The 17,044-nt window shown below is 37.2% G+C and overlaps 1 protein-coding gene across 17 annotated transcripts in view; it reads right to left on the bottom strand.

The window, feature by feature from the left end:
- ACSL4 (acyl-CoA synthetase long chain family member 4) overlaps positions 1-17,044 on the bottom strand; it is a 51,833-nt gene that overhangs the window by 10,669 nt on the left and 24,120 nt on the right. For 4 of the 17 annotated variants that reach the window (XM_078380774.1, XM_020784322.3, XM_078380773.1 and 1 more), the window contains exons 2-7: positions 7,531-7,605; positions 3,489-4,025; positions 2,772-2,949; positions 1,704-1,813; positions 795-933; positions 158-308 (exon numbers count right to left, since the gene is read on the bottom strand). In XM_078380774.1, coding sequence (XP_078236900.1) covers positions 158-308; positions 795-933; positions 1,704-1,813; positions 2,772-2,949; positions 3,489-3,839 — 929 coding nt within the window. In that variant the 5' untranslated portion in view covers positions 3,840-4,025; positions 7,531-7,605. Of the gene's footprint in view, positions 1-157; positions 309-794; positions 934-1,703; positions 1,814-2,771; positions 2,950-3,488; positions 4,026-7,530; positions 7,606-9,198; positions 9,220-10,740; positions 10,820-13,727; positions 13,816-15,763; positions 16,142-17,044 lie in introns of those variants that run through there. The other 13 variants (XM_078380777.1, XM_020784324.3, XM_078380776.1 and 10 more) reach the window with 9 other exon arrangements.

Raw genomic sequence — 17,044 nt, 5'->3', positions numbered from 1 at the left:
AGAAAAAGAGGGAGGGAGGGAAGGAAGGAAGGACAAAATATTATAGCACACGAAAAGCTAATAGTGTTGCTTTAATGTCATCAAAATCCATTTTTGTACGGGAGATATGAGAGGACACAGCAGAAACTGGCAATATAACCAGTTCAAGAGTTCTTACCCCAGCCCAGGTATTCGCTCACACTGTCCGGTCATTCCAGCTATTAAGTTTTTATGCATCATCATCACTCCTTTAGGCCTCCCAGTGGAGCCACTGGTGTACATGACTAAGGCCATGTCTGTTGGACTAGGTCGACTTGGAGGAAGGCTTACTAGAAAAAGATGTGAAAAGGAAAAGATTACAAATGAAGACACCATGGAAAATAAAATATAACTGGGTGTGTCTATTTGGTTTGCCTCCTCCAGAGAGGCTTCAGGGCCACTGCCTTGGAGTTGCTGTGCACATAGGTAGGTACCACATTTGTGCCTTTTCTCTGGAACAATGAGTGCAAAGCTTTTTCACTGTTCCTTTCTCTCTCCATCCTCTCCCAAACCATTCAAACGTCATATGAATTCTGACTGCAAATCATGAAGCAAGATTTAAGCCAGGCAGGAGCTGTCAACACTATACCATCATCAAACATGTGAATGGTCTTGCAGCTAAAATCAAACCAACCGAGATCGCTCTAGGAAACTGAGGGAGACACTTATATTTTTGCCATAGGGTCTGAAGTGTAACGCATTGAGCTGCTTAAAATATATGTAGAACCTGAGTTACACTTAAACAATTATGACAATCTGTTAGCTAATTAACTTACAGTTTTCTGGTTTGGCTCCCAGTTCTTCTACTGCTTGCATGCTATGGATTTCTATTCTTTTAGGATAGTCTGATGTGCTGATAGTCTTCTTATCCACATAAATAATATGCCTGAGTCCAGGGATTTCTGACAATACATTCTGAGGAACAAGAAACAGTTTAGAATTGACTACTCAGACTACACACAAGTTCTCAATGCACAGCCTCTTTATTGGCTACATTATAGCTACTTAAGTGGCTATTATTATTATTTTTTACAACTATAACCCACTCCCCTGTGGTCATCTAACATGTTCCTGAGTGGAAATATGGGTATGGGTTGATGCTAGAGCTGTGGTAACCTTCAGACGACAGGGAATTTCACAAAAGTTACAGAACCTATGAAGAACACTTTGATTTTTGTCATGGCTTTCCAAGTTCGGTACAAAAAGGACAAATGGCGCTGCCTGTGGCCACTTTTTCCCAACTTCAAAAGATTCTGACAAGACTGGAAGTCTTGAAATTTAAGAGCAAAGACCATAATTTGTAGCACCAATGCAGACTATTCACGGCTGCAATTCCTGCTATTTCAAATATAATGTTGAGCTGGTTTTATACACATAAGATTACTATTACATTGCCTCTTGAAATTTAAGTGTTCTATTACATTGACCTCTTGAAATTTAAGAGGTCTGTTACACCGATCTCTTGAAATTTAAGAGCAAAGACCATAATTTGTAGCACCAATGCAAAATATTCACGGCTGCAAGTTCCTGCTATTTCAAATATAATGTTGAGCTGGTTTTATACACACAAGATTACTATTGCATTGACCCTCCTCGTACAGCCTACTGTTTTCAAACAAAGTGCTCCAATCTACTGGAGTGTTACTATCCTCATCAGTGAACAAAGTGATCAGAAAAGGGCCTACCTTCAGCTTGCCTTCCAGAAGGTCTGCACTAGTGATAAGATACGATGCTCCAGATTCATTCAGCCCATAGGTTACTGCTTCTTCTCCTAGGGTAGCATATAACGTTACCACTGTTTCACGGAGAAGAAAAAACAATGGAAGGAATGAAAGACAAAACCAAATAGTTTGCATCTCCATATGATTTCATCATCAGCAATCTGCACTGCAGAATAGGTAAAAGCTATAGGTTTTCCATAATCTATGTTTCAAATGCATTACAATAGCAGAGTATCAGCATGAACCCTAGTTAACAAATACAGAATGCCTGACAGTTTTATGAGAAGCTCAAATATATATAAAGTGGAATATTTATTTACAATATTTTTATTTTATTTATTTATATACAATATTTTTAGCCGCACCATTGCCAGTGGCTTCTGGGCAGCGTACAGCATTAAAATTTAAAAACATTAAAAACATTTTAAAAGACAATATAAAATAGCATATATTAAAATAATTCTTAAAACATTAAAATTAATAAGTCATGCTGCTCATATGGCCAGCTAGGGGATATTGTTTAATTAAAATGCTGGCTGAACAGAAAGGTCTTTGCCTGGCGCCGGAAAGCCAAGAGTGTTGGAGCCAGGTGGATCTCTCTAGGGAGGGCATTCCAAAGTTGGGGGGCAACAGCCAAGAAGGCCCTATTTCAACATGCCATCCCCCTCACTTCTTTCAGGGATGGCACCTTCAGAAGGGCCTCCTGGCCTGATCTTAGGGGACGGGCAGGCTCATATGGAAATATAGTGACTATTTGTCTTAATTACCACTTTGTATTCTCGAAGGCTGTTAATTATGACTGTTGACAATTCTCACTATTCTTACTTTTTGCACATCTGAACCTCAAGTAGGAATGTCACAGAGAAGCACATTTTGGTGCTAGTTCTTAAACTCTGCTCTTACAGCTTGGAGACAATTTTGCAATGAGGGCAAAAAACACAGGCGGATGAGGAGGGAAGTACCAATGTGCCTGACAACCTAGATCTATTTTTCTTTAAGCTTACAAATATCAAATACAATATCAAGACTCACAAGGAAAGTTGTACCGGAAGCAGGTTTGTGCTGCCATCATCCATTCAGCTCGAGTTTCACAGAATATAGCAACCGTGTTCTTCGGCTTTAGACCAAGCGCAGTGAGTCCACTTCCAAAGTGGCTCAATTTCTGGTTAGTTTCTTCATAGTTAAGCCATTTATAGTTTCCTAGGATCAGCTGGTCAGAGATTAAACATTTGCTTGATAAACTGTTCAACTACTTGAAAAGTTACACATCAATATAAGTAGAAAGAGACTACCTGAATTCAGGAGTATTAGCATCTAAATATTTTACGCATCCTTAAGAAAACCAGAAAGACAAACAGCATATATCTGTTTCTTTATACAGAAAGAAATTTCAAATGCCTGATACAACAGCTAATGAAATTATCCTAAGTAACATTTGATTTCAAGAACCTGAAGCAAATACATATCTGAATAGAATTGTTACCCTTTTCTCCATATTTATGGAAAAAAATAATATATGAAAGACAATGCTGTTTGAAATTAGCAGTTAATTACTGCTGCTGTACTGCAAAAGCAGCACAAGAGTATTTTTAAAAAACCTCTCAAAAAGCACATGTTATTGTGAAGCTACATATTGCACTGCTCTCTGTATTACTGATCTTGGCTGCCTAGGAAGTTTGATATTCAAAAGCCATATTTTCATCCCTTCCCAAACATTCAAGTTATTTAAAATTTCAAAGTATTTCTTACCTTTTTAAATACTTTTCCATTGGGTTGCATTTCATTCTCCTCACTCAAGATCTCTCTTATTCCGAGACAATCTTTCTTCCCAAACTTTGCCACAGCGAGGTCAAATAATTTGTCCAGCGTGTCTGCTCCAGGAAAGTCTATAGTGGCTAGCGACTCAATATGTGAAACGGATCGGTAAGGGCTCCCAGGGCTGTCCAAGATGGGCTTAGCTTTTAAGCGTTTTGCCATAGCCTTTTTCTTCTTAGCATTGGTAAGAAAATACCATGGTATGAATACAAGTGTACTGTACACATTTATCAAAAAGTAAACAGGGAGCAGAAGGATGAGGCGTAGTCTTAGCTTAAGGTTCATAATGGTCAGTTTCGTTTGCTTTTAAAGTCTACTATTTGTCTCCAAGCGACTCACTTTCCTCAAGGCAAAATGGAAGCAGAAGCAGCAGCGTACAGAAGCACAGCGAAGGTTTAGGTGTTGCAGTTTTAGAGTAATCACTGAAATGTTAGAAACATTTGGAAGCCAGCAGCAGTAGATTATTGGTAGCTGAAGATCACAGGTAATCAGAGAAGCAGGGGAAAAAATTAGTAACAGTTTGTTAGCGTCAGTCCTTCACTGATAATCATCTTAACATGCAGAGAGTTGAAGGTGGAGGTTAAAGGAATGGCCTCATACACACACAGTTTAACTCATTTTAAAGCGAGTTAAAAGGAAGTAAACATTTGTTTTACATCTCTTTTTCTCAGTTCAAATGTTTATAAAGAGTTTTCAATACTCCATCCTTAAAACATTTTAATCCAGTCTGGCAATATAGGAATTGCAACACTGTGGTCAAAAGCCCATGGCCTTTTATTTAAATATTTGTGCTACAGCTAGGAAAGACTGACCAGTTCTATTTATCACTTTCGGAACTACATCATTTTACTGTTTATAAGCATGTCTGCTTTCAGATTTCTTGGCAGGAAAAAAGGCTGCCTCTGTTGCAACAACTATTGCAAAATGCTCTCACAACCCCTCAGTTGGGACCATCCATCAACATGACCAAAACAAGGCCTTCACCTTTATCAGGCAGAAGCTAACGCAGATCTATGATGCATGAGGAACACAACAACCTTGTGCTAGGGAAGACTATTGACCAATGTTTAGAAAACGCTTTTCTTTTGAACTACAACTCATCATGTTAGCTGAAGAGTTCTGGAAATGGTAGTACAAAAAAGCAAGTTTTCCAATATTGGAATGGGCACATTGGTACTGGCATGTGGGAAGGAAAATCCAAATTTTCAAGCAGGGTTATCTAAAAGAGATGAGGGAGAGAGGAATAATGCACCGAATATATAATATTCACTAATATTTTAGTGGGGCTTGCTCAGGTCTCCCCAAAAGGCAGAGCTTGAAAACTTTTAAGAAAAATGTATATGATGTCTTGAGTGATGGCCTGATACAGTTGATAATGGAGTAGTTGTGGCAAGATACTTTGAGTCCCATTCCTCTGTTGAAAAGTCATTTTCCGAGGTCTGCTCACAATACAATAAAAATTATGGAGCTGTAGAGAAGCATTGGTTGGCTGGAACCAAAATACAGTGGTGCCTCGCTTAGCAATGTTAATCCGTGCAGCAAAAATTGCTGCTAAGCAACAACATTGCTAAGCGATTTTTAAAAGCCCATAAAACGCATTAAAACACGTTTAATGCGTTCCTATGGGCTTAAAAACTAACCTTATGCGAAAATCCTCCATTGCGGTGGCCATTTTCGGTGCCTCTAAAGTGAGGCAACACAGCGGGCGGCCATTTTTTTCCAGCGGCCATTTTGGAACCGCCGGTCAGCTGGCCGAAAATGGGGGCTTTGCGATGATCGCTTCCCCGCGATCATCGCAAAGCGAATTTTCCCTATAGGAAACATTGCAAAGCGATCGCTTTTGCGATTGCAAAAACAGCATCGCTAAGTGATTTCGCTGTAAAACATAGCAATCGCTAAGCGAGGCACCACTGTATAATGATTCATGGAAAGAATAAGGAGGCTGGGAGAGGACTTAACAACATAATTTTAGCAAGGCTTGAGAGAGAATTTATTCTGGTTGTATACACAATAGACATAGTACAGGGAATACCCCAGAAAGCAATGAAGGATATAGACAGCCACACCCCAGTGCTCGATTAGTAAAATGAATTATGCATCTGATTAATATTACTCAATTATACAGGGAAGCATAGTTTATGAGTATTTGACAAAGTAGTGCTACAATTCCACTTAGCAATTTGATAAATAGTTATTTAGCAAAGTATATCAAATTGTTTGAGTTTTATTTTACTCTGAAAAACACAGTTAATAAATACATAATCTATCACATGACTTCTATTAATAATCCACTTTAGCAGACTATTCCATCTTTATTAGATGCTTAGTTCAATGACAGTATCCAGTCCTCCAAAATTTAGCGTATTTTCACACAAATGTTTTCAGTCGGTCAACAGTGGCAACATTGTTCAATATTATCAAAATAATATTTAAAAATCAAGTACAAGAGGGCAGATGGATTCCTGTTATAATTCTGTACACAGCAATACAGGAGACTTATCCTAGTTCAAGGAAAGAGTTTCCTATACATTTATCATGTTTTTAAAATCCTAATATGGTCAAAATCCAAAAGCACTGGTAGCACAATATCTTTAAGACCGCTTAACAATTCCTATGCTCCTTTCGAGACTCTTACTGACTGCAACTTGAGTTTCCCCCAGCCCCCAGAGTGTCCTGGGACATTTTTCTCTCCTTTCTTGATGACACCTGAACTCGGATTTCGTTTGTTTTACTGAATATTGAGCCTGTTGAAGAGTGCAAATTTTGTAATTGTGACATTTCAATTGTTCCTAGTAAAATTTTACTGCATTCTTGTTTATTTTGAATTTTTTTTCTTATACAGTGAATAACTAACTGCATGACAATTTTTGCCTAATATAGCTATCCCCTCACACCTGCAATCACACTGGGATGGTCACATATTATTCTCCTGTTTAGAAAGAGCTGGTCCTATTCATGGCTCACAAATGCAGTATTTTATATAAAAATAAATCACCTTTCAGCACTATAGCTGGTAAGCAAAAACAGACCCAGAGAATCTAAAACTGAACAAGCAGGTTCTTGTCCACTTGAGAAAATACTGATAGCGTATTTACCTTTCCCTTCCATGTTTAAAAGCCATAACACTACCTTTGAGTGATGTTCCATTTTAAAATTCATACAAGCATTATATATATAATTAGCATTAAGAAAAATGCACTTTAAAGCTTTTAGCTTGTCCACTGCAGGACCATCTGTCCGTTTTTTTAAATGAAAGAAATCAGGAAAAGGATTAAAACTATATCTCATTACATCTATGAATGTACAATTAACCCATTAGAAGCAGCATTGGACATGGGGATCTTCTAAATGGTTTGGGAGTGTATTACTGAGCACTACGACCAGCATAGCAAATGGTGTGGGACTATAGGAGCTTCAGTCTAACAACATCTAGGCAATTGCATACATCAGCATTAGATGTCTGGGTACTTTGAAGTACCATTTCATCTTTAAACTACTAGCATCTAAAGTGCTACCATGCACATTCTGTGTTGAAGAACTGCATGGTGTATCAATATTTGGTCAAGAGTTATTGTAGAAAAAGAAATATGGACTTCTGATTATCCAGATTCAAGAGCGAATGTCAATCTCACAAATACAGCTATACTGCTATTTCATAGAAAAAAACAGGAAGAATTCTCAACAGGAAGTTACTTCAGTAATAGTGTATATAAAACAGGTTTGCTTTTATATTATACACTTCTGATACACTAAAAACACAGAAGCTTTAATCCAGGAACAGAGAAGTTATGGTCCTTCAAATATTCATGAACACAATAATCCCATCATCCCTCACCATTAGCCAGACCAGAGGGGAATGGCCACAGGCTCTCTACTACTGCTTAAAACAAATTCACATTAAAGGAAGGAGACACCAGTTAACAGCAAAAAAATAAAAATAAAAAAATAAATAAAAAAGTTAATCACGGAGACTTACAATATTTCCAAAAGAAGCACAACTTTCACAATCACTTCAGTTCACAAGAAAGTATGGAACAGTCTGTGTATGAATCTAAGTTGAAAACAAAAGTTAAAGAACTTGTTAAGAGTAATAGTTAAAGCAAGTACTTCACATCATTAAAAGTTTGCTATCAATTTTTTAATGTCTTTATCTCTTTAGTTGCAAATATCACATTAGGTTTCACAGAACAAAAGGACCGAGAATTTACAAAAAGATCGTATTTTCTGATCCTGGCACTCTTGTTTAATCAGGAAGAACCCTACATAGGTTTGCAATAGAGTGTCTGATACAGTAATAAAGACAAAATAATGTTATCAGATAAAATACTAATGTTATCAGATACAAGCATGTGTTCCACTCTAATTAAAAACGCTTATTAGCTATTAATAGTCTCTGAGAACTTTGAATTCAATGGCCAGAATCTTATTGGTTACACTGCCAACTCAACTCAGTGTAAATCTGAGGGACAAATTGCTGCCACCAGTTAAGAAGTCAGCAAGAATTAAGACTCGTCATTGTTTTTGTTGCAACAGAAATTTATATATGGGATGTGGGGGGGGGGGAAAGGAAAGTGGAAATGAAGGGAAAATAAGAGAGAAATTGGGGATAAGGAACAAACACAGAAGGTGCTGTACATGACTTTACATGGGTCCTCACTTGCCTGTTGCCTGGTAGTTCTATGAAAACATTCCAATGTATTTTCTTAATTTGAGTCAGTTCATTTTATTAACTTGGGGACTTAGTCATCAGAACATTAACTGTCTAGACTAAAGTTCATTTAGTGTTCAAAAGGGCAACAATATTTTTTGTTTTGCCACAACTATATAATATGTGGTTACAGAATTTAACTTAGCTTCCCTAGCAAGTTAAGACTGAGCAAACCTCTTCACTGCTAAAAGCGTTTGTCCTTAGAAAACAATTGAGCTTTCATAGTTTGTTGAAAAGAAAACGTGATCTGTGTCTTTTTTCCTAGTATCCAAATACTTGCACAATAAACTCTCAAAGAGCCCATGGGAAACAGAACAATGGGGATGCCCTCATGTTACAGTACAGTACCATTAATCTTCAAATGACCCACATGGTATAAAGAGAAGACAACATTAACATTTCCATAACTGCTTTTATTTCCAAATATAAAATTAATACAAAGAAAAAAACTATTACAACATTCATTGAATTATCTATCATTCACTTAATCTCAAAGACCAGATAATAATTAAATAATTAAACTAGCTCACAAGGTTCTAAGTATCACTGTGTACTTAAAAATGTGTTATTCCTAATTGTATATGCATCATCATCGTTATCATCATCATCATCTGAGAACTGCAGTTCACTATAAAATACTGTATTTTTGAAATCAGCAACAACATGAAGATCTGCTAAACTTGTACAGCAAACTGGACAATAGTTTAAAAGGTAATTAGAGACTAATATCACACAAAAACTCAAACTGAAATAAAGTCTTTAAAGTGCTACAATATTTCCTCTCTTTCCTTTTCTTTTTTCCCTTTAAGTTTTCCAAGACAAACACTCTACTTCTTTAGAAGAGGATCAGAGAATATCTAAAAGGCATTGCAGAGCTACAGAAAATGCTTTATGCAATCCAGACCTGCTACACAACTGCAAGCACCAGCTACTCACCAGTTGAAACCTTTCAAGATTGTGTTGCAAGCCCATATATGCATTAGAGAATTTATAAGCCAAAAACAGGATATCCACAAGAAGAATGTAAGAAAAAAGTTTTATGACTTATTACAACCACTTTGAGGGAAATGATTCAGAGTTGACATGCTGACACTGATGATTCTTAAAGGTCAGACTGAGTTAACTTTGCCACTACCTTCCTCTTTCTGGAAAACACACTATGTTCATATTTTTTTTAATCTTTCTCCAATATTACACAGTGTTTTTATAATGTTTCACTAAATAGCACTGCTCCCCCCCCCAAAAAAACCAGATAATCATCTCTATTAGAACAGGAACAAAAGCTGATTTTTGATCCAACATATATAAACAGAAATACATTGGAGAATTATTACAAAGCAGTATTAGCTAAGAACAAATCCTATCCTGTTCTCTATAGGGTTTCCCCCCCTTAAGATAAAACCCACTGGGACATTTTTATTTCACTATGTTGTCAGTACATCTTGCTAGTTGTGGAGCAATTTTATACGTTTTTATTCTGGTGGTTATGACTCTCTAGGTTTTACTGCCTTGAGAAATCATTGTTGTAAAAATCACATTAGGGACTATAATTACATTTAAAAAAAAAACAGCATTTAATTTACTGTCTCTGCCTGTTACAGCTCTAAAAGTTATAAAAACACCTAGGGCAGGGATGGACAACTTTGAAGGATCCGAGGTTCATCTTTGTCTTCCCTGCAAGAAGAAGAAAGAAGAGGAAGATGCCTTCATACTCCCAATATGAAAAGAACCTTTTTTGCTCCATTAAAAAAAATCTTCCTTTCACTTGTTTTAAGTCCTAAAGCAGCTAATTTGGGAGAGCATGCATCACTCACACATGACTTTTTCAGAGCAGGGTGGGTGGAATGAAGTGCAACCCTTCAGACACTGACCTCTGTCCAAGAAACATCTCTTGCCATTCCAGTGACAGCGAAGTCTACCTAGCCTGCTGTTTTGGGAACTCTTGCATTTTTGATCTCGGGTAGACTGAGGAACAGAAAGTGTCGCTTCACTGCAAGAATCCACCATTTACGTGCAGCTTAGTAGCCAAAATTTATTTTTAACAAGGAACAAGAGAACAATAGCTCTGTCCCTACAAAATTAATGAGACGGGTTTGCAGTCCAGATGGCATTGTACTTCATGAGCTGAGTCCTCTTCATGTCTCTTTTTGAAATTTAAATATTGCTCCTATTTCTCTGGCAAACTTAAAGATGGCACAGCAAATATGTTTTCAAAACCGTATTTCTTTTTCTCTCCATATAAAATTGCACTTTAGATTCTCCTCTTGCCCTACAGCCACCTTCCTTTCTAGGGCATGTCACCGTTTTATTTACCTTAATAAGCATCCAGAAGTGTGTTAGAAAGGGGAAATGATGTGAAAGGCCACTTAGATGTAGGGCTGGAAAATGCAGTATAAGGAAGATTTGAAATTGCCCCTCCCCTGACATTCCACCCCCACAGCCAGTTAATCTATTTGTTATCTGAAAAATTAAACCTACCTGTAGTTAGAATGAAGTGGCATACCAGGAGATACCTGAAATACGATTTTTAGAGTGAGAAGTGGAGTGTAGAGATTCAAAAGACTGTGGAAGAAGGAAAGTAAAAGAGATGTTGTAGGGAACCAGCAATCGGTTCAGACTTGTTCCGAGAAAAAGAAGGGAAGGGAATTCTGAGAAACCTTGGCTGATGCAATTTAGAACAAGAGAAAACCTATCAAGGTTCTTCTGAAGGCTCATCTAGCTATTAATAGTGCATCCTTCTCTCTCCCTTCTTGAACATATTTTTTCATTATGATCAAACATTTTATCTCCCTTGGTGCACTGGTGAAGGCTGTTTCCTCTTGATCATTTTGGTTTCTTTTTTTTAATGTGGCATGTTTCTTCCAGAAGTAGGACCCAAGGCATCCTACAACACAGTTAAAAATCTAGCAGAATTAAAATACAAATAAGTTATGAATATTTGGGTTAAAGGGCTGTCAAATGTGGAAGGTAGGCCTAAATAAAAAGTTTTTTTGCCTGCCAGTGAGAAGACAACTGGGGGGTGCACTTCTATTTTTTTTTCTATACAAAGGATACCATGTGCAGCCAGTTTCCCACATGGAGCCTTCTGCATAACTGACAATGTTGACTCAAATTCTCTGGAGGCTGAAAGTGCTGCATGGTGATGTTCTCATGTAATATCCATGCACAGGATTGAACACATCAGTTCCTGCAACAAATGCCACCTTCCATTGGTCTACCACAGCTCTGAATGGGAGATCAAACTGGCTCTGATGCATGCAGAGTAACAGCACATGGATCATTTACATGGAAAATGAAGCAATGCCCCAAATATTCAAACATTTAGAATTCTCCATCCCACAAAAATCACACTAATATTTAAGGACTATTGGAGAATAATTTCCTCTTCATCTCTCCTTACAAGAAGTAGTAATGGTGGGGAACAAGAAATAATAGACTGTAATGTTCAAAAGAAAGAAAAAATAATATTAATAGAGGCTGTACTATTGAAGTGTTCAAATGTATTCTAATGCTGTATCGAATTATTTGGGCAAAACACATACACTCATGCTTTGCTCAGTTCTTCAAGGATATATGGTTTCTCAATAAACAGAGTAAAGAAAGCTGACAGTTTTAAAGGTAGGCCTGTGCTTGTAAGAAGTCGCAGGTTAATTTTACAAAGTTTTATGAAACCTAGCTATATCTTGAGAGTCAGTGATACATGTTTTTACAGTGCTATAAATGGTGACATTTCAGACTGATTAACCAGCTGCTTCACCATACATCTCTTCTTGTGTAAAGGAAATTGAGATCACAATAAAAGCTCATACATCGGTATGTCTGACCTCTAGCATCAAGTCAGATATGCCTGCATCCCTCACTGATCGAAGTTTCACTGATGCACACCATTTTATGGAAATTATAGTGAAGGTATAACAGAGCATAAATACTATTAGTGTACAAAGTTTATTTAAATATATATTTCTAGAATGTCAACACTGCAGCACATATACATGTATAACATAGTTGTATCAAATTGGATTCGAAAGGACTTTATTTTCAACCTGGGATAAGACAGATCAACTCATACTTATTAGGCAGGTTTGTGAGCAATGCAACTGAGGTTTTAAAAGGTCACGCAAAATGTAGGAATTGATGATAATTTCAACACAGAAATGGGAACATTTTGTTCAGTAGAGCTTAATGCCAGCTATTGAGCTATATAGTGTGGAGCAAGGAGGTTTGGGGAGATGGCACAGAATAAATAGGAAGTGTGAGATTTCCTGGCTGGGCAGGGATTCAGACCCAGGTCTCCTGAGACCTATTCCGTCACTGTACCCACTACATGACACTGTACTACCACTGCTATTTTTGTTTTCCTAGTTCTGTAGTCTGGCTAGCAGGAACAGTATAGGTAATTAATAGGGTGGGAGAATCCATGTTGTTTCATCCTTCCAAAAACTTTTCCTCCCCTTTACTAAAACACTTGTATTCAAATCAAACTGCAACATTCTGTAGCAGATTTCACTTTTTATTTTTAAGTGATTATTACTGGAAATGTTGAAATTATACTCCCAGAAAATAATCATAATACCACTTGAAATTGTAAGATTGTAAAATCAATACGACTGGCAAAAATAGTGAAGCATACAGATTTTCTGCAGAAAGACATATTATTTACTGGAGGTGGCAATGGAAAATGTCAGAAAGCAGCATTGATAGCCAGCTGCAATACTCTTCCTGTAGGAAGAGTTCACATAATTAGTGATGTCATCTGACAAACTTTCTATGAATGAATAAGCAAATTGCTAAAAATATAAAAATGTAACTGTACACAACAAAGCAACAGATGAACAAGTAATCATGTTTCGCAATATGCCAAAAGAAAGTGCCCATACATTGAAACATAAGCACCAAATTACACCAACTTCCTTTTTTTACCCTGTTTCCCTGAAAATAAGACCTAACTTGAAAATAAGCCCTAGTATGATTTTCCAGGATGCTAGTAATATTAAGCCTTACCCCAAAAATAAGCCCCAGTGAAGTGAAGCCCCACCCTCCACCCTTGTGCAGCAACCAGGAGATGACATAACTGTATTAGAATAAATGCAGATTGTTCTACATGAAAAAAAATAAAACATCCCCTGAAAATAAGCCCTAATTTGTTTTTTGGGGAAAAAAATTAATGATTTTTGGGGAAACACAGTGCATTAGTTAAAATACAAGAAACATTAAATTTTACCGTTTTTTCCACTAATAATCTTATCTAGGTTGCAAAAACTTCCAACATGAGCTTGAATAATCAAAACATCTAAGGAAGAATGCACAAGTATTTCTTCATTTATTCTTAATAATAGTTATGTGCCATCAAGTCAATTCTGACTTATGGTGACCCTCTTCAAGATTTTCACAGTAGATGTGCTTATATGTTGTCTACAGATATTTATATTGCAATCCACCAAATTTCTGCTTAGGAGGAACATTACCTCAGCTCAGTAGGTCTTTCTCTCAGGTTACACTGATACTGGATTTTAGCCTTAGTTATTGGGGTGACTGAGTACTACACACATGAATCTTGAAAACAAACACAAAAGTTGTAAAAGCATTTATGCATGCAGATATTTCATTTATATTAATATGGGAACACTTTTCCAAAAATGCTCCACACAAGAAATCAAAGGGGACTATCCTTCCTTGAATAATCAACAGTTTATTCACCTGCCATCTAACATCAGTTAATACTGTATAATATTCAGCATTCATGTCTGACAAAGCCTCTGTCGTTTCATTCTTTCAGTTGCAACTCAGTGGTTAGGATACAAAATAAAATAAGAACAATCTGAGTAGAACATTTTTGGATTTTGCAAGTTTCAGGATCAGCATGTCCCTGAGAGAAGCTAAAGGACTAATGAGTCAGCCGCCATAACCATTCTAGGAAGCAGAATGCCTGTTTAGTTACAAAACAATTCTGCTTACTCAATATAAGCCCCAGCCATTCCAATATAAGAATATGATAAAAGATGATCATGAATCCAGTCCAGTTCTGTTGAATGAACTCATTCCAACACTCAAATTTCCTTTTCATAAAAAGCCAGCCAAACTACAAAGTCATAAGACTAAACAAACTACTAAATATGCAATGGAAAGTTACACAAATTCTTTAACTAAATATGCAATGGAAAGTTATACAAATACTTTAACTACTGACTTTAAAATACAGCTTTAAAAAGTCAAAGGTTATGGTCTGCATTTCCACCCTCAAAAGGTTTGCTGCCTTCTAGTAGCTCTTATGTTATCCTTTCACCTTATCTTACTGAAAATATATTGTATTTGAACAGTCGACAAATTATCTTTTCCAATCCATTCAGGCTGCAAAATTGTGTTGCTTAGAATATTAAGTCACAACCAGAGCAGATCCATTTGACTTAATGGAACTTAGAGAGGAGCTGACTTGCCAAATCCCCAGAAATTCAATGGGCCTGCTTTAGTACAACTTTCTTCACTAACAGCAGGGTTTAACTCTAAATAAACTTTAAAAAGAATCCGGTGTTAATTAAGCTTTTGAAAAATCATCTAAATTTCCAAACAGCTTACCAGAATAGGGTTTTTGTACTTTGCCCTACTTAACTAAAAACAAATACAGTACTCTAGATGGGCAAATATTCAATAATTTGAACTCAGACAACTTACAGAAATCCACATTCAAAGATAAGAAAGAACTTTTTAAAAATAATTTTAGTCATTTTTCTTTTTATTCAAGCCCTGGACTGAAGTTTTATATGAATGGCAGGAAGAGGAAGCACAACTGGCTACATTTCTTCCTAAAGCATCTAACATTGTAACAGTTTAATCACAACAACCAACAAGGCACCAAAACTGTGCAAACTCTCGGGATCTCTGGACCAGGAAAGGCTACAAAAGGATGAGGGTTGACCTAACAACGTTAAAACCATGGTTTATACATGTTTTGTAATGGAGAGGGAAAGTGGGGGTATTTAAATATAGCTCTGTCAGGTAACAGAACAGCTTTAGGTTTTACCTAGAATAATCAAAAAATGGCTAGAGCAAGAAAGCAAACACATTTGCTCCTTCATTTTTGAAAATATAAACCTAGCTGTAAACTAAGTATACAATCTTTACCCTGGATAAAGCACGCCAGCATCCTTCTACAGTCATTCCTTGAGTTGAAACATGGCAAATCCTTGTTTTTCTACTTAAATTGCCCCTTTGGAGGATGTTCTCTAGGGGACAGATGACAAAATAGAACTAGCATGCTAGGTAACAAAAATAAACCATTCTGTTATTTATGATTGCAAGAATGAACAAATATAGCATAAAACTATTTGCTTCTAAACAGTCATGGAATAAATGTTTTGTGTAACATATTCACTAATTTCTGTCATATTTCTAACATTTTCAAGACAAAGTGCATATACTAGATAAAAGGTTACTTTCTATCAGAACTAGAAAAATCACCGGCACCAATCAGTTTCTAAGAGAACATGAAATGCAGCTGATTTACCTTTAATCTCAAGGGGAAGAAAACACTTGTTCATTTTGCTTTAGTGCCCACTCTCACAATAGACAAGATGAAATACGCAAGCCTGGATGCTGCTAAACACTGAATCACATTTTCACTGAGCTTCCCCCCCCCCTTCCCTTCTTACATCAGCATCAGGCCATATCCGGAGCCCAGCCTCCTGAGCGACGTCTAGGAAGGGGGTTGTGAGAAGGATGAGGTTGTGCTGCTAAACACTAAGGACCAGAGGGAGCTGCCTGGTTTGAATCCAGAAAGATGCTACCGATTCAGAGGAAGAATCACAAAGCTTTGCTTATTTCTCATTTACCCACTGGGAAGGAGATGCCCCAGTTGGACACAGACCAGAATCAGTTCACAGAGAAGAGCTTGTAATCTCAAATGTAACTACTTCAGGCACATCAGAGATAACAAAAAGAGTGTTCTCGCCTCAGAGAAACAAAATCCAAACATACTGTATAGTGATGCAACACCTTGCTACCATTGAAAGACCAATGAGAGGGAGGGTGTAAAACAAGGGAAAGTACAGTAGAAGGTGCAGCAGCGGTTGGGGTGATGAAAACACAGGTACAAAGAATCACCTGATTTGCATCCATCATCTAGCACCTGCGGCACAAGTAAAGTTAAAATGCCAAATGCTTTCCAAGTCAAATCCAGTTCCCACAGGAAAAAAAAGGCTCACTTGATGCTATCTACATACATTGTAGAGTTCTATTTGTGCTCTGAATGTCACTGAACCCTAACAGAAGCCTCGCCCCAGATAATATGCATAGTTCAGGTATATTCAACCAGACTCCTGCAATGCCCCCCTACTAGCTATGGGTTCCTTGAAACAATTTGCTCCCCATCACATCTTAATATCTGCTTCACCAACTCAGATGAGCAGGCATATGCCTTCCCCAAGAACACAATCACCACCTTATCTTTATCCTCATCAACAATATGGGGATCCTTCTCTTCTCCCTACAACTTCCATACTTCTATCTAGTATTGTTCATATAAACTTCACCCCAAACCCCTATCTACCATACACCTATGCACCCTCACTTTCCTCTCTTACTTCTTTCTTTAAATCTTCATTCAATTTGGCTGAATATTATTGTTAAAGTCTGCTTCCCCATTTTAATTTTTATGCATTTACTACATCAGTGGTTCTTAACCTTGGGTTACTCAGGTGTTTTAGGACTGCAACTCCCAGAAGCCACCACCACCTACTGTGCTGGCTGGGGTTTCTGGGAATTGCAATTCAAAAACACCTGAGTAAGC

Source organism: Pogona vitticeps, chromosome 11 (assembly GCF_051106095.1).
Source record: "Pogona vitticeps strain Pit_001003342236 chromosome 11, PviZW2.1, whole genome shotgun sequence".
NCBI classification, from domain to species: Eukaryota; Metazoa; Chordata; class Lepidosauria; order Squamata; family Agamidae; genus Pogona; species Pogona vitticeps.
Note: the sequence above shows the minus strand (reverse complement) of the source record. Positions and strands in the feature narration are given on the sequence as shown.